The sequence below is a fragment of the Hemibagrus wyckioides genome, linkage group LG03, assembly GCF_019097595.1.
Source record: "Hemibagrus wyckioides isolate EC202008001 linkage group LG03, SWU_Hwy_1.0, whole genome shotgun sequence".
Taxonomy (NCBI): Eukaryota; Metazoa; Chordata; class Actinopteri; order Siluriformes; family Bagridae; genus Hemibagrus; species Hemibagrus wyckioides.
The window spans coordinates 28515642-28538145 of record NC_080712.1 but is presented as its reverse complement, the minus strand read 5'-3'; the positions used below and the strand labels follow the sequence as shown (position 1 = coordinate 28538145).

General features: G+C 39.2%; 1 protein-coding gene across 5 annotated transcripts in view; it reads right to left on the bottom strand.

Annotated features, from left to right (window-relative positions):
• The window catches only part of csmd1a (CUB and Sushi multiple domains 1a), a 331961-nt gene that overhangs the window by 59769 nt on the left and 249688 nt on the right, over window positions 1-22504 (bottom strand). For all 5 annotated transcript variants that reach the window (XM_058386490.1, XM_058386491.1, XM_058386494.1 and 2 more), the window contains exons 24-31: window positions 19068-19259; window positions 16642-16768; window positions 15013-15215; window positions 14447-14638; window positions 13522-13660; window positions 12910-13097; window positions 8652-8846; window positions 922-1038 (exon numbers count right to left, since the gene is read on the bottom strand). In XM_058386490.1, the coding sequence (XP_058242473.1) occupies window positions 922-1038; window positions 8652-8846; window positions 12910-13097; window positions 13522-13660; window positions 14447-14638; window positions 15013-15215; window positions 16642-16768; window positions 19068-19259 (1353 nt within the window). The remainder of the gene's footprint in view (window positions 1-921; window positions 1039-8651; window positions 8847-12909; window positions 13098-13521; window positions 13661-14446; window positions 14639-15012; window positions 15216-16641; window positions 16769-19067; window positions 19260-22504) is intronic.

Sequence of the window (22504 nt, the reverse complement as noted above, 5' to 3'; positions counted from 1 at the left end):
ATTACACCTGTAATGTAAGTGTTCACTCGGCAGGGAGCTGTGCATGTTATGTTCTGTACTTAGCAATGGACGTCCCACTGACCCGATCCAACTCCAATTTCATCCCAATACTACTACAGCTGCTGCTGCAACTACCAGAATTATTAAAACTTCAAATAATAATAATAATAATAATCTTTACTTATAGAGTGCTTCATATAAAGTTCATGAAATTTGTTCGAGTATATCAGAACCTGCTGAAATCCGGCTTGGTCTGCAGCTGTTTTAACCCATCTGCCTCAAAGGTTGTCACATTGTTCCGAGATGCCTTTCTGTTCATTGTTGTTGTTAAGAATAGTTATTTGAATAACCAAAAAGCCTTCCTGTTCATTCTCCCCTTCCCTCCATCCTCAACAAGACATTCCTGCCAAGAGAACTAGCGCTCACTGGATGTCTTGATTCTTTCTAAACTCTGTAGACTGTTATGTGTGGAAAAATCCCGGGGGATCAGCGGTTTCTAAAATTCTAAATCCAGCCCGTCTGGCACCAAGAACCAAGCCACAGGCAAAAACAGTCCGTTCACATTTTTTTTCTTGCACATTCTGATTTTTACCTGAACAATAACAATTGTTTGTGCTCATGTCATTGTGCGCCACATGACTGGTTGATTAGCTTATTGCATGTATGAACAGGGCTACAGATGTTCCTATTAAAGTGGGTGGTACAGTAAGGATATGCAATATGTACCAATACCAAGATTCCAGTTTCAGATCAGAACATGCTAAATGGTTATTTCTGTAAACTATACCTTCGTTTCAGCACATGAGGCGAAATGTACTGTATTTATCCGAGCGATTATGCCAAGCCATGCCATGGTGAAAAGAAGCCGGCTCACCGGAGAAAATAATACACACGCTAGATCAAAATCCTTTATTTACTCACCAAACTCTCCAGAGACAGTGATGAAGTAGGTGCATGTCTGGCCTGTAGTGTAATTGTGTGGATAGTTTGGAGATAGCACGACTCCCTCTGATCCTGTGTACTGTCCACCGCATGGAGCTGAGAAGAGAATCAGAACCCGCTGTTAATACACTCGCCATGTCACTGTGTGTTTCCTGTCTGAAGCCAAGATATTTTAAATGCAGATGATGAATTACTTGATTTTACAATGTGTAGGAGAGTAGGAAGGCTAATTTGCAAATGATGGCAACTTAGCAGTCTAGCACAGACAAACTATGCCTTAGGCATGTCTACATTCAGCACACAAAAATTTCACTTTGAGATTTCATAAATACCAAATTCCTTTATTCTACAGTCAAATTTAGAGACGGCGCATTACAAATATTACACGCATTACCATTATCCAAATTGCTTATCTCACAAGGAGAATGAGGGTGCTGTTCCTGTTCAGTGTTTTAAAAGACTTTTAATAATATGTCACTTCCAGACCCTGTCGTACTGCAAGTTCGACTTCATAGCTCTGGTCTAACTGTTCTATATAAATGATGAGGCACAGCATGAAGCAATAACTCGATATCAGGGCAGCTAATAACCAACGGCGTGGACTGGGCTGAAACACACCAGACAAAGCAAGCCAATAATACCTCATTAAATGCTGTATTTACCTTTGTTTTGTTATGCTTTAACATTGATTTTATGCTAATTTTAGTGCTTTGTGGCGACAGTTTAGCCGTCATGAAGGCTCGTTCCAAAGATCAGAAAAACAATCACAGCAAACGGGAGTTATTGCAGCAACACGGAACGCTGATACAAGTAAGAATGAATTTTGAATGACAAATTTAATTTCCCTCTCTACACAGACAGGGGTTAAACTAAATAACTGCAATTCAGCAGGTTCGGTCTAGAGATCTATAAGATTTAATATACACAAAGATGAGAATGACGGATGAAAGTGCATTGTTGCTATTTAAGGAAAGGCATCTTGTTAATAGTAAATCTCATTATTAAGAGTTAAAACTCTGGCTTTATTTCAGTAAAATAATTTTGTTCTTACTACAAGAAAACATTTAGTTATTGAAATGGAGATTGTATGCTGCTGGGGATGTTTTCACTTCCCCGATGACAAACTAAGGATGGAGGACAGATGTTTAAAACAGAATGACCGAGAGCTTCTCAGCAGGACTGTTGAGATTTACTAACACTACCTGGATAGAATTATAAGGGCAGATATACAGTCAAGAGGGACACGGTTATCATAGTCACTAAACTAAAACTCTAGACAGGCCAGGATGAGAACTGCGAATTACAGTTTAAGATCATGTCCTATTATTTTACATTAATTCTACCTGGGCTGTAAACATATTTTACCCAGTTTTCCCCGTCTGTGCACAACCTCTCCACCTGTGATCTTTTTCCTCTTGCCTTTCTCCTTTCATCCCTGTACTCTTTGCTACAATGATCTTTGATTGAGATTCGCAGCACATCGAGTCTGAGCTAAGCCTGTGGGCTCGGGCACCCACTGTGCTGCTCCTTCATCTGATCACAATGCCTCTGTGAGTGCAAGGATGGAGGGAGAGAATAAAAAAAATTACTGCTGGGGATGAAGCTGACATTCCTGGTAGTCTGAATATCAAACTCTCTTTTGCACCTTTGATCACATCACCTTCATTCTACACCGTCTTGTAGGAGGATTGGAAGCAAAACATACGTGCGTTTTCATGCACACAAATACCCTCATCGATGCCCACCAGAGACAGACAGAAAGACAGACACACACACACACACACACGCACAAATAAAGTCCCATTCATGGCAGCACATGTATACTTTTTTTCTTGACTGTTGCAACTGATGGATTTCCCTTTTTTTATCAGTTTTCATACCTTGAACCAAAAAAGTAGGATTAATGTAAAAAACTTTCCAAGTGCATCAGTGCCTTAACAAAGCAAAAGGTTCCAGTAATTACTTTTCAAATGCTTTCTTTATTACAAACTTTGAATTTTGACATTTTGTCCCTCTGAGTCATTTTTCTTGATATTTTCTCATCCATCCGCTCTTTTCCCACAGACACAGTGACAAGACTGAACAATGACATTAATAAACGGAATGAATTTTGGTTTTGCTTTAAAATTTTAAGCAGACCTCAGAGACTGAGACTAGTAGACGTTTTCGAATCTGATAAAACGTCAAGTTTTTTGCGTGTGTCAGCTGCCTTTTTGACGCATGCTTGCATTACAAAGTTTCCCAACCGAAATGTCAGCGGAGCGAGGTAAGAGTTAGCCAATATTTATGTAGGGAGACTGAGAGAAATCTGCAGGGAGACTGCATGGAAAAACAGTTGTGCAGTACTTAGATTCTGAATTTAATTGATCTGTGCTACAGAAAAAATGAATTTAATCAGCACAGATCTGGTTAACCATTTCATACAACGCCATGTACAGTATACAGCCCTGAAAAACAGGCACCAGGATGAGACCCTTATATATTGTTAGCAGTGTTCTTATTCGAGACAGACTGGACATTGTGTTTAATCCTGCAATACATGTGTTCATCTTTTATATGGGCTACATGAGAAGAGTTCAAGCCTCTCAGACTCACACAGCCAACACTTCATGCACAGAGAGAGGGAGAGAGAGAGAGAGAGAGAGAGAGAGAGAGAAAGAAAGAAAGAAAGAAAGAAAGAAAGAAAGAAAGAAAGAAAGAAAGAAAGAAAGAAAGAAAGAAAGAAAGAAAGAAAGAAAGAAAGAAAGAAAAAAGGCACAGGAGGACAGAGAGGGTAGAAAGAAACTCATGGTAGAGAGTTTGAGAGACAGATAGTGTTAGTGAGAGACAGATAGGCAGAGAGAATAAGGGTGGAGTGAGTGAGTGAGTGAGTGAGCGAGTGAGCAAGTGAGCGAGTGAGCAAGTGAACGAGTGAGGAGATACAGAGAGTGGGAAAGACATAGGAGAGAGAGGAGAAAGAGAGAAAAACTCACAGGAGAGAGAAAGACCAATAAACACTGCAGGGAAGCAGAAAGTGAGAAAGACACAGGAGAGAGAGAGAGAGAGAGAGAGAGAGAGAGAGAGGGAGGCAGACAGGCACAGGAAAGGGTCGTAGAGAAATCATTCACTGCTGCATTTTTTCAAATGCAGAACACAGACAAGTGTGTATGAGTGTAATTCTGTGTAATTCATATTTCATGTGCTGCCATTCCCTTGCTGTAAACGTGTGCTGCCTCTGGAAGGCGCTGTTTCACCGCTCTACATCCCTCTACCCATTCACTGCCATGAAGGATTCCTCATGCTTGGGCACAGAGACAGTCTTTTAGTTACTATGGAAACGAATAAAAGATCCGTTTGGGTGAGAGAAATAAGGGGGGGAGGGGAGGGGGGAGAGAATCCTTCATTATTTAAAGGAATCTCACTCCTTTAGTTTTGTCTAAAAGCCCAAGGAAGTGATGAACAGTGCATCAGCAGTCAGAGAGAAGAGAGAGGAAAAATAACAGTACATAAAACGGCACACGGCCACTGACTCCTTATTAAAAAATAAAGTAGTAGCCTCGCGTCATTCGTGTTTCTCTTCTTAACTTGCCATTAGCGGTACCGAGATTCAGCCAGCAGATCACATCGGTCTTGCTCAAGGGCCTTAAAACTCGCTTATGAAACTGGCAGTGCGGATGTTTATCAGACGCTAGAAGGTGTAACAGTAAAAATGTGAGGTGCTACTTTGGGGTTGAAAACAGAAAAGAAAAAGAAAAACCAGACAAATCTATTCAATAATGCTGGAAACATTAGGTATAACCCAGGAGTGGGGCTTAACATTCATATGGAGTCTTCCTCGTCTTCCTGATCTGCATATCCGCCACGAGACTGCCTGCCTCCTCTGAAGCTTTGGAAGGAAAGCAGGAAAATGCTGCCTTACTCACAGTCTCTCTGTCATACTAAAACTGAGTCGTTTTCTTACACTGGGCAATGAATCCATAATACATTAGAAACTCATTTTTGGTTAATGCTTTATTTATCTTCTGTGTTCTTACTCCGAACCAGGCAAGTGTAAGGGAACGAATTTCCAAAGTACCTGGTAAGCACCACTCTAATTACCCCACTGTCAATAATCGGATACCAGATACATTACTTTAGCTGTAATTAGTGATAGTTTATTGTTCTGTATTTTTAAATTCAGCCAGTAGGTTTTGACGGAGTTCTTCTGCAAAAGAATGAACACAAAACCTCTTTCCTCACAGGACATAAACTCTGTAAACTCTCAACTTTTATAGGTTTATAAGTGCTGAGTAAAGGGATTAAACAGCTCCATTGCAATTCTGTTGTAAGTCAATCTAATTGTAAAGGTAGTTAGAGTTTTTTCTTTTTCTTTATGTCTTACAAAATCAAAGTAGCTTTGCCTTTATGAAGACCTACCAAGTTTTGAAGGAAATAATGATGTGATAAAATCCCTTCACTTGAGACGTTACAGAGCCTACAATACATTATATATACATTTTGTCTTAAATGCCCATTTACTGCCTTAGTGAATCAGTAGAAAAGAAACAAAATGTTTCAAATATGCATTTTGTTAAATAATTGACCGTATTAAGTTCAAGTCGAAGATGAATAAATAAAACAAAAAGAAAAACACACTTGACAGCCAGCACTGTCTGAAGAAATGTATCACGTTCTTAGAAAACCAAGAATGTATGCGGTTTTTAACATGAGGGCAAATTATAGTTTATTACTTGGATGTTTTACTTCACTTTACACGCCTAAGACTTTTGATGTAGTATTTCATATTTGTATGGGAAGCTCCTAAAAGTTTATTCCCTTTTCAGATGAAGAGCTAAACAAGAGTGTTTTTACTGTGAAGTTTAATTAGAATATATTCACATGTGAACACTGGAGTATGTTTGGTAAAATATGCTCCCATTTAAATATAATAACACCTTGTCATTCCAAATAATTATCCAATAATGGTGCATAGCATATTCGCTTGAACTTCTTTTCTTAAATGCCCTTTATTTCGGTGTAATTAAATCCTTCTGCCATGGTACTCACTGTTAGATATATATATATAGGTACATTTTCTCCAGTTGAGTTAGTCAGTCTTGGTGCTACTTTAGTATCAGACTGTAAAATATAATGTCCATTTTTTTTTGCACAATATTAGGTTTACATATTGTTAGCATATAAACAGCAGGTGCAGACAGTATGCTAACAGTATGTACAGCTGAGGTCACTAATTGGGGAGCATCAGGCATCATTAACTCTTTCATTATGTCATTAAACCCATTAACCTAGCCTATGGCCTTTTCCCCATTAGATATAATTTGCACTTTTCACACCTTGTACCAAGCGATAGACAAAACCTGGGTGCTGATGTCCTGGGTGTGCACTTACAGGTGGCATAAAAATGAAAAAAAGTGACAGCCAATATTAAGAAAATGGCCCATGGAACAGAGATGTTTCCTTTGCGTCCTTCTGCTTTGCAGCTTTCACACAGCTAGACTTGAAGTGCAACTTGACACCTGGCCTCAACAGCCAAATTTTCAGTTCTTCAGTGTTTAGGATCACACACCTCTGCTAAAAGGTTGTAAGTGCTGAAACAAGCCATTTAGCCTGTTATATCTTCTTTTTTTTTTAAGCCGGGGCTATTGCTAAGTAAAGGCCATTGTGGTGGGATATAAAAGCATAGCGAATCTCATACAGGTTGGCCAGACATACCACTCCATTTAATAAGCAAGTAAAAGGATTAACCTCCTAGTGCCCAATCTCCAAATCAATGGACCATGACAATATCTTTTTATCCTTTTAGCATCACACCTTTCAAACACAAACCGGATGAACAAAACACACGATGTGAGACATAGAAGAGCAGTTTTAAGCTAATTGCAGTTAAAACAGATAGCAGACTGGAGCAAACCAAAATGTGTGGAAAAGCTCACACTGATACATTGTTCAGTACTCTCATTTGGGTAGACTCGAAATAAGTGTTTGACCTCTAAATGAGTACAGTTATAATGCACTTCTAACTCACAATTCATGGGAGAAAACCTATTCCAGGGCACTCAAATAGCATTACAGTTCAACAGACCTTCTCTATTCAAAAGGCAGAGAAAGAGTGCAGTTCTTCCCATCAATTCTAATGGTTTCCATCACATTTTTTCACTTCAGGACCAGCTCACAACTGCAGTGGGAGTACCTGTGGGCTTGTATTGAAAATAAGCTCCAAAAATGCAACAGATGACATTTTATTGGTTTCTTAATAAAACATAACCTGGAAAATATTCAGAGCATGATAAAGAAATTTTAAGCCATGTTCTCAGCATGAATATATTTTGCAGCTAATTATTTTTTTTTTTTCCAGTTTGGAAAAATGTGTTATGGTGTTTGTTTGTGTTTTGCATTTACAATGCCCCTATGATCTGCCCACATCAATTTGAAACTGTTATGTGCCTAATGCAGCTGCGCTTCAAATAAAATGAACAGCAAGTAATGCAATACAACCAGAATAAACACTCACAAGGCTTTCCCCTCCATGATTGAGTAATTTATTACTAATGAAAGGGGATTAAGCTGGATGCAGAATTAGCGACGTTGCTCGTGGACAGGTCTGCAAACCCAATCAGCTTGGCTTTCAAGAAAATGCTAACGATGCCGAGTATATTCACAGTGATGTGATGACTCTAGATGAACCACTGTAAGTTCTGAAATTCCATTTTTTTCTTGCATCCATTGGGATCCCAGTCTCAACAAACACCATAACACTACACAACAAACTATACTAAACTACCCATATTTTGTATCCTTATTTGTATCTGTTTAGATCTTGTTCATTCCAATTAATGTATTTGTATTCAGTTACTTACCTAGTTTAAATATATTCCACATAATCATGAGTCTAAGCTGAATGTATTGCATGGAAGTGATATAAATATGTAAAGGAGCACATCTCCCAAAAAAGCTGTTGTCATATCTTTGGATTATAGTGTTCTTTCAGTGTGAATGTGTGTGTGTGTGTGTGTGCTTGGCAGTAAAAGCAGCTGAGCTGATGGCTGCTCTGTCATACAGAACCATTGCTTGATACTAGCTCTGCTGTGCAAGGAAAAAAGAGAGTGAGTCAGAGGCGGGAGAGAAAGGCGAGTGTGTGTCAGGAACAGAGTAAGATTGGGAAGGGGGGGTGCAAGAAAAGGAAAGGATGAGGAGATAACGTCTGAAATGGAAAGAGAACGAGTGAGTGTGAGTGTCACTTGTTACCACTCGAGCGCTCCCATTTGTCAATAGCCGCACAAAAGAGCTCGGCCTTGGGCTTCGCTTGCGTCTGTCTCCTGCTGTGGAAGCTAATGGTGGGGTGCATCAGAAGCCAACAAATAACCGGTGCATATTGGCACAGGAAGAGGGACGAACAATGAGTGCAACAAAAGGCTAAATCAATTAACTCTCAGGACACCAAACAAAGGAAAATGAATATTGTCTTTGATAAGCACCTTGTTCACGGCTTCTCTGGATGGTGCTGCGCTTCATCATGCTAGCATAAGTCGGTGCACTGCATCGGATTTCTCCGAATGAAATAGTACAAAAATCAAAGCGCTGAATTAACCCTCAATACTGAAAGAATACAATGTTTTGAGGAGGTCAGTGATAATTATACGAGCGTATCAAGCAGGTTCAGTTGAAATCTGATCTAATATTATTAGCCAGTTTATGCCTGCTGTTCAGGAAACAAACTATTGCCGTCTTACCTTTGCATGTAGGGAGAGGCTTGTCCCATATGGGTTTCCCATCGCTGCCAATGATGCAGGTAAGAGTAGCAGGACCCATGGTTGTGTAGCCAGAATCGCATTCGTACGTGACTACAGAGCCAAGTTTGTAATCCATCCCAAGCCGTGATCCATTCATAATGTTTCCAGGGTCAAAGCAGGCTTCCCTTGGCTTTTCTACAAACCCAGAAAGTAAAAACAATGATGAAGCTAAATGAATAATCAGTCTAAAGGGACCAGCTTTCAGGCACAAAGGCAAGTGGTGAGCTGCATAAAGTAGAAACACTAATGAAATAATGATCACAACTGATATTCTGTTCATATAAACTGCCCAGCCACATTCCTGCATTTCTACGGCTATGCATTATAATGAAAATAACACTACTACCTGCAAATTAAAGCCAGTTTATATTACTCAACATACCTAAGCATGATTACATAAGAAAAAGGCTCACAATGTGGCAAGTGCCAGCTTTATAGAGGAAGGGCTGAAAAGGACAAGGCAGGAGATCCAGGGATGAGAATCAGGAGTGAGATGGAGAGAAATTTATACAGAGTGAGCAGGTGTTGTATTGCAGACTGACCCTGTATTCTGACCCCAGCTTCTTAACAAGCTATGTGAACAAACCAATTTCATTCAACATATATATATAAATATATATACACATGTGCACACACACATCCCTACATATATTTACACAATACACACACCAGAGCAGCAGCAGGCTTATGATACTGCTGCACTGCTCTACCCATATTCAAAAAACTGTTTTCTTTGCATATCCTAGATTGATGCATTGATTGTGATTTAAACCAGAAGTAGTGATGCTCTACACTACAGCACGTTTTTAAAGGAAAAACAGGTCTGCTGGAAAAGAAGACAGAATAAGAGATGTGTGCAAACCATTGTTTCCCGTGCAAATAACGAGAAAAACAAAACTGAATCTGTTTTACCTTTTGGGCTAGTTTCCAATCTCCGTACAAAGCTTCACATTCTCACCTTTCAAACTCTGCATGAAAGTGAAAACCTCATGTGTCTTTTTTGCAGGATGTGTACACCTAGCATGAAGCTTTCTTTAAAATCGTGACTGTGTTGCACACACTGCAGGTTAACAATGAGATGAAGCGTCCTTTATAAACATTTTGTCGAAATACTGAATGATTTCTTTATAGCTATTGACGATGTATTAATAAACGTTTAAGCACCTAATCCATTTCTTCTTCTTTTTTTTTTTTTTTTTACTCTGATACAGTTATTAGGTAGGCATTACTGTAAATACAGCTACTTTAGATATTTTATCTCCCATATCCTTCTTCGAACAGTCTTGGACTTGGTTTCAGTCTATCGTTTTTTTTTTGTTTTTTTTTAGCACTGATGTATCTGTACTCCTATTGGAAGTCTATTCTTCTTCATGTAATACTCCCTGGATAAACATGCCTGTTAACTGACAGGAAGCAAATGTACATAAGCTGTATTGAAGGTATTGAAGGAAGGAAAGAAAATCAGATTCAGAGGCAGAGAAAAAGAGAGTGAGAGGCAGGTATAAAATGACAAAGGTGAAGGAAGATATGAGAATTGGTAAGGGAGGTGAGAATGAGTAACTTATTATTATTATTTTTAAATATATACATATATATATATATATATATATATATATATATATATCTATATATATATATATATATATATATATATATATACACACAAATTTGAACAAGCAATCTCAATCTGGTTGGATCTTGTATAGATGAAGCCATAAGGAAGCGTATAAATGCTTTGACAAGACTAGCTTTACGTTGCAATGCAGAAGAGCCAGCTGCAAACAATGCACCAGATCTCCAGACTCCAGGACAAGTATAGTTGTAGGAATGATATGGAGGTGGTGCTTGGAGATGCTGCCAACAGCATGACAGCTAACGGCCCACTTCTGCCTTGGCCTGCGGTTTAGGGAGCAGAGAAATTGGGAGGAGGCGGGAGATTATATCAGCCAAATTGCTAGAACGAACAACAAAATCTCAATTACATTTTAGGTCTGATGCTTAAATGACAGGGGAGGAATTATTAGGGTATCTGGAGTGTCAAAGTTTAGGAGTCCAATCCAAATTGCATCCACAGTTTGCACGAGTATGGCTATTAAATTGCTAAGGAAAAACCACAATTTGTGTTTCAAATGTTGCCTTTCTTTTGGCAAGTGTCCATAATTAATAGATGCTTTTTCTTTTTGTCCACCCCAAGAATAAATTGTGATTTGCATTGTGCTATTTTCGCCCGCACGTCTCTCCACCAATAACTCAGAAAATGATTGTGACTACTGGTGTGTAATGAGCAATAACAGATTAGAGATTGACTTTGTACAGGGAAAAAAACACAGCTGTGAAGCAAAGACATGCATTAAATTGGAAATAAGAGGAGCAAGACTGGGCTGTATGTTTACCACTAAAAATGTCATATCACATCCGTGGCATTACGGGTGAAAGTACACGTAGCGCTAACTTCAAAAGGACAAGGTATCCTAGGGTGCGATCAGAAAATGTACAGACTGTATTTCCTTTATGCATTATGTGTGACAAGTGATGGAGGTCTGGGATCCGCAGGGATTCTCTTGAGAGTGAAAAGGGATCCAGTTTGACACACTATAAGATCTTCAAACAAAATCACATAGTGATGAATGAATATTTGCAATATGAAGCCATGTGTCCCTTCCTTCTAACTTTGTACACATTTTGGACCACATGTACACAATATGGAGCTTTTCGGACAACGGTAAGAGAACAATCATTGAACAAAAACTTAAGAAGACAGGCCATCATTCAATCCTTCAGAAATCTTCCCATAGGAATAAGTGCCAATGTTATGTCATGTTATCTTTAAAAACAACAACAGCAAAAAAAACCCGTCAATTCAAAGGATGGACACAGTGTGGTGTCTACAGTGAACTGCTTTGACATTTGATAAATACATCCTTGACACAAAACATGATTTGCCCCTGAGGACAATTACTCTGTATTCAAGTAGAAAGGTTAATAATATTAGAAAATCATAATATTTGGCTAAATAGACAGCCTTGAAACCACTTTCCTGCATTCCTGCTGATTGACAAAATGCCAGTTATTCTGTCACTTAATTTATTAGGATGGGTTCACTTCAACGTGATGTAAATGTGATGTTACCAGTATTATTTTATGTGCTGTTTAGATCAGCATCACAAGTACAGAGGCCTGGGCTTTTAAGTCCAAAGCCTTTTCTCTTTGCATGTGTCCTCTTTCCTTGATGATTGCAAACCTAACTAGAAGAGACAGTTACAATAGCACGGGTGAAGACTTCCACAGACACGAAATGTCATACTCTGCATTGCACATGACAATAATGTCAATAACATGAGGTCATACCAAATAAGAAATTATTGGATCTGCTGAACCATTTTTTTTTTTTTATCTACGTTGCATTTTACAGTTGCTGGCAGATTGCTAGGTTAACGACTTGCTCATCGCTACTATACGACTGTATTGCAAGCTACAATTCAAAACCTTTTGTGCCATCATATTTAAATGGGGGACTGAGATTTCTGCTTTCAGTGCAATAATATAAAATGGTTGGTCTTGACTATTTTTATTCTATGCAAACACCTTCTCTTTTTGATGTTAAGTCTTCTGATAAGAGTTAAAACCTATAGTCTTTCAGAAACGTTCCACTATAATAAGGTGCTTTAAAGGCCCTGTGTAGGAAGAAAGACTGAGCTAGCTATATACTTTATGTCCAGAAGTTAGTGGACATCTGATCACACTCATGTGCCATTGGCATCCACTCTTTTTGGAAGGATTTTCACTAGATTTTGGAACATAGCCATTGTGATTTGTTAATGGCTGACCTCAGCACCAATGAACACTTCCTGGATGAACCTTCATCACCCAACATCATCAGTGGAGGCCAATCAAGTATGTCCTCACCATCAAGCCATGTCTTTATGGGGCTGCACTGATTGCTCTAAAATAGTTTTGATCGTCATTACTTTAGTCCAGTAAAGGAATAGCTCTATGCTACTGCATGCAAAGACAGAATATCTAGACGATTCTGTTTGTTATCTTCTAGCAAAAGTATGTGGAAGGGCCACACAAGGTGTCCACATATAGTACTTTTGGCCATATAGTTTATGATCACTGTCTGAAAGGGTTTACCCAAAATGAGCTGTAATAATAATAATAATCATGTTTCTACAATATACAACAATGTTGTGCATACCTTTGTACTCAATGGCAAAGCCGGACATTCCGAGCGAGGCGTCACTGCGGAATGCCAGGAAGAGGCTGTTCCCACTGCTCTCGATGCGCTCGGGAGCCTGACTTCCCTGAAGACTGTTAATCAGGCGACCGTTAGAGTCTTCACCCTCGTAGATATGCAGAAAGTCATAGCTGGGCTCCATGTTGAAGCTGCACAGTGGGATGAGCAACACCTTTGTCAAATGGTCATATGTTTCCTTTTAAGGCAATGAGTACTGTTAGGTCTTGTAAAGTCATTTTTGTCAGTATATACTGTCATGCTGATTATTATTATTATAACACATAAGAGATGCATTATAAGAGATTAAACTGTTTCCAGTAGCTTTTATTCCTTTTTAACAGCCCATTTTTTTTGACAGTATATTAAATTAATATAACGTCTTATGTGTACACTGAATATATATCACACAGCATCTCTAGTCTTGATACAACATGGGAATGCAAGAACTGTGGACATGTTTCTATTGCCCCAGGCATAAACGGATGCCATTACACACAACATTACACCATCTTGCCCTGTTCCCATCTGCTGGCCTCAGATTTAGCAGTATCCAGCCGGGAGTGAGCGCATTACCTTTTGAAAATTAGCGCAATGACAAAGTCTGGGTTGACTTTTATTCGCCAGTCACACTCCTTTCCTGGTGGGTAGGGCTGGGGGTAGTTTGGTGATAGAATTACTCCAGCAGGTCCTGTCACATTGCCTCCACAGGTAGCTATCACAACAAGGAGAGCTTTAATGTGAGGCTTGGAGGGACACAAAGACGCACATAAACACATGCAGGCGTGCACACACAAAAGATGAGCAATGTTTGCAGAATTGATTATACACTGATTGCTCTAGGTTCATTATTCAGTGGATAATAACACTAAGTAACAAGTGAAGGACTCTCAGGAAAAAAAAAAAAAGGGGGCAACAATCGATAAAACCAGGTGCTGTGACTTATCAAGAGGACTTAATGATGCTTGATACAATTATCTGAAAGGATATGTAAATGTCACTTCAAGATCTTGAAAGTAATAATTAATGCATCAAATGCAGTGACCTAAGCAATACTCGCAGGTTGTGAGTCACCACCGACAAAAAACAAGCCTGGCGACAAGCGTTAAAATCTCTTAGGCTGTCTGAGAAGCACACGGCTCACAAGTAGTTAGACATTTCAATGCAGTAACATGGCAACTGCATTGGGTAATACACTGAATTTCAATAAATGGACTCCATGCTGCATGCATCTTCTCAAAGTATGCTACACAATAGTCCTCAACCCACCAGACAGTTAGTGTAAAGTGAGCAGACAATACACTGTAATTTAGAAAACAATAAACTACCTTGCAGCATGGCTCTATGCACACAGCGATATTACATCTGTTTTACAATTCCTACAAAGCAGTCCATATGCAAGGGGATACTATTTGTGACATCAAAGGCCACCTATTTTTGGCAATATTCACAAACAGTCTGAGAGAAAATGGCGATAATGGAAAACATTCGGTGAACCTACCTATGCATGTCGGGGGGTCGGGCTGCCAGAAGAAGCGGTTGTTGAGCTGAACGCAGGTAATCTCAGACACTCCCTGAACCTGATAGCCTGGATCACACTGAAAGGAAATTGTATCTCCTGGCTCTCTGCTGTCCCCGTAGCGAGTGCCATTTTGGGGGATGCCTGGGTCGTTGCAGGTGGTGGCTGTTGTAGCTGAAGTAATAAGGATAAATTTTGGACTATTTTAAAACCAGTGTGAAATACTTCACAGACAGAGAACTAGAATGACAGACTGAAATTTGGAAAGTTTCTTATTCATGGCAAGAGAGCCTCTCTCCTCTCTAAATATGCCATGCTTTGAGCCTCACAAGACGGCGTCCATATGATCTCTGCTGCATTTCTAAAGAGAAGCAAACCTCCCACCTCCCCATCTCTCCAACTATGTCATATTTCTTTCGCAGTGTTTGTTCTAAAGCGAGCGCAAGGAAACTACAGAGAGAATATTGGATCATGCAAACCACGAGAGTGATGAAACAGGGGGAGAGAAAGCAGGAGAATGGAGCTAAGAGAGAGTAGGAGTTGCTCACTGGAGAACTGGATGGAGAAGCCAGATTTGCTGATAAAGTAGTCACTGTCAAACTGGAGCGTGAGGATGTTGAAGGTGCTGTGCGTGTCCTCGGGTAAGAGAGAGCCGCTCCACTCTTTCAGCAGGATGCCATTCTCGGCTGGGCCGTCCCACACTTTCAGGATGTCGTGGTCCACTTCGGTGTCGAAGACGATGAAGTGAAGGCTACACACATGGAACACACAAGTTTACATTCAGTGTCTGATCTGCCTGATATTAGAGCTAGTTAAAAAGCAATTAAATAGAATGACTTCTTTTTACCTTAGAATAGTGTTCCTTATTACGATTATGAAAATGAAGAACTACAGATACATTTTATAACTTGTAAATTAAAGTCATGTGTTTTGCAGTCAGTAATGTTGCTGCTTGAGAGTGCACTGTCTAGTACCGAGAAACCCTAGCAGCTAAACACAGCTTATTAATCTCTCTCTGCTTCTAAGCTATTGTATATGAGGTGTTTTTTCTTTCATTTTTGTGCATTAGACAACAAATTGGAACTAAATGCAGGTAGGTATTAAAGTTGTGAGTCAGTTGTTTGGATTTTGCACTGCCTCAGACCACACATGAGTTGGAAAAAAAATAAACGCTGAAACCGTGGCTTTATGTTGCACAAATACATACACAGAAAAATTAATGCTTTTTCTCCTGCTTTGACAGTTGCCATTGTGAACATAGGGTTGGAAATTTTGACCAGACTGTAAATTGGCTGCTCAGACTCCGAGAGCAGACCTGAGAACGATCATTTCTAACTTAACAACTCCTAAAACTCAGCTCTGCGAGATCAAGCACACAAACTGACTGCATGCAGGATTTTTCAGTGTATTATAGAAAATGCAATCATTTACAATATGTTCTGGGCCCCACTTCATTGAATTAAATCAACTTAAGTTAGAAAGTACACATAGTGATACCTGCCATCTTTTTTTCTGAAACTTTTATGAGCTTGCATACTACCATATGAATATCCCTTGGCGATCCAATTTCATTCTGCAAATCACGGCTCTGATTATTTAGATCGAACAGGGCCAGGGTTTATTCTCACATCAACTACAGTAATGTTGGCGGAATGAAAACACAGCCAACAAACCATTCATCAGCAGTAGTCACAACAACGCTAACTGGTCCTTAGGGAGGCGTGGGCGGACTTCTTTCTACTTTCTTCGCAGTCACGTGATCACATTCCTAGAGGCCTGTATTACAAGATCACCTCAGAAGTAAGATTCCCAACGTGAATAGGGATGAAACGTTTGCAACACTGTTGTCAAATCACCACTTTGCTACAATTGCTTCTTTTAAATTGAATCAATGTTCTGCCCTTTTTCAAACGTCTAATTGGATTATCTTTGCTTGTGTTCAGTGTTTTTTTTCCCTCGACTCGTACGATAATGGACTTGAAAGAACAGATGCCAGTCGGCAATAGGCCTCTTAGCAGGGTGCCAATGCAGTCACCATGCCATGTTATGAGTTGCGTGGGAATTACATGGGAATTAACAGGGGTGCAGTATTTAAAAAAAAAACACACACACACACACACACACACATCCGGCTTGCATGAGAGTAAGTCGTGGTTCACGGATGTGAGCAGCTTCACCTGATGGTTTTCCCTGTATCAGCCTCAATAGACCAGGTGCAATGAAGGTTGTTGTCATACGGCGCAGGGTAACCAGGAGACAGAATGCGGCCAGATGTGGCACCGCTGATGTGTCCTCCACACTCCGCTAGAGAAGGAAGAGTTAATTCTGCAATTAACTGCTTTTTTTCTAGAATTCACATGAAAAACTATTAGTTCTTAATCCCCTAATCGCAGTCCTCTAAACCCCAGCGTTCTGTTTTGCTGTTTTATATCTCCTCTTAAAACACTTGCAATCCTTGTGAGACATTGAGATTTTACTTGCTGGGATGAATCAGGGATAGTAAACCAATTAAAACACAAATGGATGCAGGTCCCCGAAGCCGAGACTACACACCGGTGAGATTAACCATTCTGGAACAAATCAAATGATCAGATAACGATATAATTAACTGAATATCTAGATTCAATTTATTATACTTTGATGATGGTAACATATGACATGTAACTGGTTCTACCTTCTCCCCAGTTTGCTTAAATGCTTAAAGCTTCTGTGTGGAAATTGACATCACATGTGTTCTTCTTTTAAGAGCCCTTTACTATCCCAAAGAATCCTTGAAGAACCCTTATTTTTTTCCCTAAGAGTGTATATCACTATCTCTTCTGGAAGGGAATGAGGAGTAGAAGGAAGGAAACAGGCCTTACTCTGCTGACTAATTTAAACAAAGGAACACAATGACCGCTATGGGCAATACCATCTATTCTCCATGCCAAGCACCTGCAGTATATCTCATTCAAGCCATTTTAATTAGGGAACTGGGATTAGGGCAATGTGGAACAACGCCATGCATCTCTTTTCACTTGTTCGAAGACTGCTAGGCTGGTTTAAGGTAGTACTTGTAGGAGATTCAGAATTGAAACATTTTTTTTTTGTTCCATGCAAGGTGCATTTTCTCCTGGACACTTACTATAAGACAAACAGCCTTTACACATTTTTGTACTGGGAGCTACAGAGAGGATACACAGATCTAGGTGCATTTCCAAAGACAAGAAGATTACAAACAAGTTGTGGCTTAATTTATATATTTAAGTCTGAGGCCAATCGTTAGTAACACTCAGATCAGGTAAATACATAAGTCTTGAACAGAATCATTACAAAATATCCATATCTACTAAATGTCACAGTGACAGTGATCTAATGATTTTGACAGGTTTGCACAAACATTACTGCTAAAGTGACTCAATTGATGATTTCTGATGCATCTTCTTAAATTGATTTCCTTTCCAAGTGACACTAAAATGCTGACAACAGATCATTGGATTAATTATAACTGACGGATTCTTCTCGAAGCAACAGAGCTAAATGTACTGATTTACTAACCTACAATTTACACAACGTTTAAAAAAAAAAAATTCAAATCAATATTATTTGCATTCATAGCACTTTTAACAACAGACATCATAAACAATCTGGATGCAGATTCGGATCCATAATGAGTAAGCTAGAGGCAACAGAGGCGAGGAAAAACTTCCTGAGACATACCAGGAAGAAAACCTAAGTGGAACCAGACTCGAAGGGGATGAGAAGTGAAGGGAACAGCAGTGAAGGCAATCAGTAGTGTGGAAGAAGGGTATTCATTATGAGCAGATTGTGAATAAGTGTCGTAGGATGAGCACGGGATAGTCTTTATGATTACATCAGAAGGGTCAGGACAAGATTTCACCTCCATGCTAACAGAGTTTGGCTTACCACCCAACCTTTAACAGCCACTCACTTCCTGATTTTAGCAGATCTTGTACATTCTTGTAAAGTCTCAACTTTCTATGCAATTGTGTACGCTCCAAACCTTGTTAGTACTAATGTGCTTGCCTTGTTTTCTTCTCTGGATTGCCCATGAATGTCATGGCTATATGTTTTGGATTCTATATGGTGTTTCTGCTCTCTCTGCCATGACTTGTTTGCAAAATAGTCATAAGTCAAATTTGTAGGAAAGAAAAGTTACACTATGCCAATGGAGAGATTTACTGTAATAGACTTCTATAAAAGAACTGGTGTGCTGATGTATTACTGTCTCCGCAGCCAGGGTTCCCAGGATAGACTTTGGATCCACTGCAACCTTGACCAGGTAAGTGGTTATTAAAGATGAAAGAATTAATATAATTATAATTTATAATTATAAAGGTATTGTTAGGGTAAGGTACAGCATTAACAGTCTTTTTTATTACTTCACTTGAAATAAATTACAATGAAAAGAACTATATATTTGCACAAAATCTGGTTGCCACATGGTCCCAAATCATTAAAATGTTTATGAGACAACAGTTATGGTTAGTAGTAGAATTAATAGGCACAGTTTATTTACAAATTCCTTTATATAAAATGGAACAAAACTATTCCTACTTGTTAGAAGTCCACCACATGTTATGAGATGCTGCAGTGAGCTCACCCATGCATGATGGCAGTGGTTTGTCCCAAACACGTCTGTCTCCACTCAGGCAGGTCAGTGTGCTGCTGCCATGCAGTGTGTAACCAGGATTACAGCTGTATAGAACGAACGTGTTGGCAAAATGGCCGTCGTCCTGAATTTTGTAGCCGTAGTTAGGAGTGCCTGGCTCTTCACATTTCACAAGGTCAAAGCCTGGCAAAGGGGACAGAATAAGGAAAAAGCTTATTAGAATGAATCCAAGGCTGAATGAGGCTGTTTTTTGCTGAATCACAGTCTGCTGATCAGATATTCAAGGAGTCTTTCACATCACCTTAGCAACCAGAATAAAACAGCGTTTTTTTTTTTTTTTTTAACAGGATCTGAGATTCAGAATACAAGGACTTGTGAAATAGTATCCACATACATGGTATTTAAACAGAATGAGAAGATTGCACAAAACCTTGATAGTTTAAAAGCTAACTCAATGATGACTGGAATACCTAGAAATTCTCTACCGGAACAATGCCATTTCAAGACCCACTGCTTGACTTATATAAATATAGCCCTAGAAATACCCTAGTGGTGTTCATGCAAGATAATGAGGTTAATCACTAGTGTATAAATCAGAAGTTACATCACATGGGCAGTGGAAGCTCAGTGGAGCGCCCTGGGCTACCAATCAGATTGTCAACCCTCCCATTATTTACTGTACAGGTCAACATGAACAAACCATGATTTTCAGCATTAATAAAACAGAAGGAATGTTAACTTCCTCCTACTTAGTTCTGAGAAGAAAAAAGTACTTGTACAACTAGATGACCTTTCTGTTTTATCAAGTGCAGCAGTAAAAGACCTTGGTGTGATTACTGACTCCAGTCTTTCATTTGAAGCTTGCATAGATCTTTCTAGGATAGCCTTATTTCATCTCTGAAATATTACTAAGATAAAAAAAAAAAATATGTCACTGTATGATTCAGGAAAAAATACCTCATCCTTTTGTTACCTTTAGGTTGGATTATTTTTTAATGACTTTAATGTCTGAATGTTTTAGAAGCTGCACCAAAAAGCTTTAGTTAGATCAGAATTCAGCAGCCCTAACTAGAACCAGAAGATATGATCTTACCTACACTACATTAAAATATATATAAAACACTACTATTGCCCTATACAGCAGTAAATGGTCTCATGCCGCAGTACTGATCGAACATTTGGTCTGCCACAGATACTATGATCAAAAGGTTCAGGTTATTTGTTGGTACCTTGTATAGTGAAGGCTTCAGCAGGGGGCAGAGCATTCTCTTACAAAGCTCCACAGTTATGGAACATCGCCTTCCAATTAGTGTTTAGGGCTCAGACACAGCCTCAGTGTTGAAATCTAGGCTAAAATATATTTGTTTATCTATTTGTGTATATTTTTTTGGTCAGATCAGAAGAGGTCACAGGCATAGAGTGTTTGGACTGGGAGGTTTGGATGCTGTCACTCACTTTCACATATTCAGTCAGGTTTGTTGACAATGGAGAGGCTGACCGCTTTATGTCTGTGTTACCTACTGGCTTGCCCTTTTAGTTGTGCTGTCATAGGTAGGCTTGCCAGAATCCTTGCTTGCATTCTGCACACATACATGGTGTACATTGTCCTTAACTATTATGTGACAATAAGCATAGCTAATAATCTGTGCTTCTCTCTCTCTCTCTCTCTCTCTCTCTCTCTCTCTCTCGCCAATGTTACTCCTGAGATACCAGTGACCGTGGCGCTTTCGGCTCTCATGATCTGCCTGATCCATACTTATGCTCCTCACTTGAAAACCACTTGCTGCTGCACAGGATGTCCTTATATGGACAGCCTAAAGATACACAAGATTACTATGGATGGTAGCACTTAGAAACTATGAAGATGGTGTTGGACTGCAATTGGTACAAACAGTTTTGCTACAATAGCTTAGGCCTACAATTGCTAGGATAGCTTTAGGGCTGCAATTGCCACAAACAATTTGCATTCAAGTCTCCATCAGTGCATAGTTGATAAACAAAATAGACTTTACGTTAAAACCATTTTTCTGACCATAAAACTGTTTCATTTGACCATATAGTACACACTTATAGAAGGGAAATTATTTATACTCATACTATTACACTATCTAATATCAGCCAGATGAGGATGGGTTTCTTTCTGAGTCTGGTTCCTCTCAAGGTTTCTTTCTAATATCATATCAGGTTCATTGTTTGCTCATATTAAGTAATGCATTTTATGATGTATCTTAAGGGAGCCTTAATGTAACTGGTCGAGATGAGATGAGATGTGTGTGTGTGTGAGTGGAATAATGTACTTCCCTGCACACTCACTTCACAGTTCCATACTCGGTAATGTTATTTGATATGTGCCTAACTGTACTCACTCCATTTTAATGTCCATGCACATGGATATTGTTCTGTACACCCATTTTGCAGGTTGTTTAATATTTCATTCAAATGCCATTAAACAGTGGAACCTGAGAAGCAGAGGAGAAACGTTGCTGTTTTTAATTCCTACCCAAACCAAAATGGCAAAAAAGAAAAAACAACAACTTTATTTTCAATATCAGCCCACAGTAGAGAGAGACTGATTTTTGCTTAATAATGACATAAAGGTTGCTCCATAAAAGCAGCACCTGCCCACCACAGTTATCGTTGGAGCCCCGAGCAGGCCATTTTGAATTAATATTGGTGCAACATATGCTCGAGTGAAAGATCATCTTTTATCTGTTCATTTGCCCTGTAGATGTGGAACGCATTTTATCTCCCATGTTCTAACTGCATGCTAAAGCACTTCCATGGGTCTCGTAAAAGCAGACGACCTGGAACAGAGAACGTGTTCAAATAGTCCACTGCTTCACAGCGCACAGAGACTCTGGTCATGTAGGACATGGCTATTTCATCACTATCACTTCTTTATTAGTGTAATCATTATTTTATTTTTTTTAAATATTAATTCCACGAAAAGTAGAGCATAAACTGTTTAATACCACATCTGAAGGTATGGATAAGTTTTTCAGTAGTCCTGGGTGTAATTCAAATCATGTGTGTTTTAATAGTTTAATTGTGGCATGTGTAAGATTTTGGACAAGGTGCAGTGTCTCAGAACAGAAGAAGGCTTTAAAAAAATGTCCACTGTCCAAAATGTCATTAAGAAATAAACTGTGGAAGCAAAGAGCTGGATGACCAAAGATCTGGATGCTTATATGCTGGGTATTTGATACTAATGACCTACAGGAAGGTTTAGCTGACACATGAGTGGTGGTGCACCATTACACCGTGCAACATATTTCAAACAATGAGCTTAACTTGGTTTCTGAGCCAAAAAACTGTAGCTTAACAGTATAATGTAAGAATATTGCATCATATTTGACAACCAAAGCCTAAAGTGTTTAGTGAAATGTGTTTAAACTCCTGCAGAGTCTAAACAAGTGCATGCTGACAGA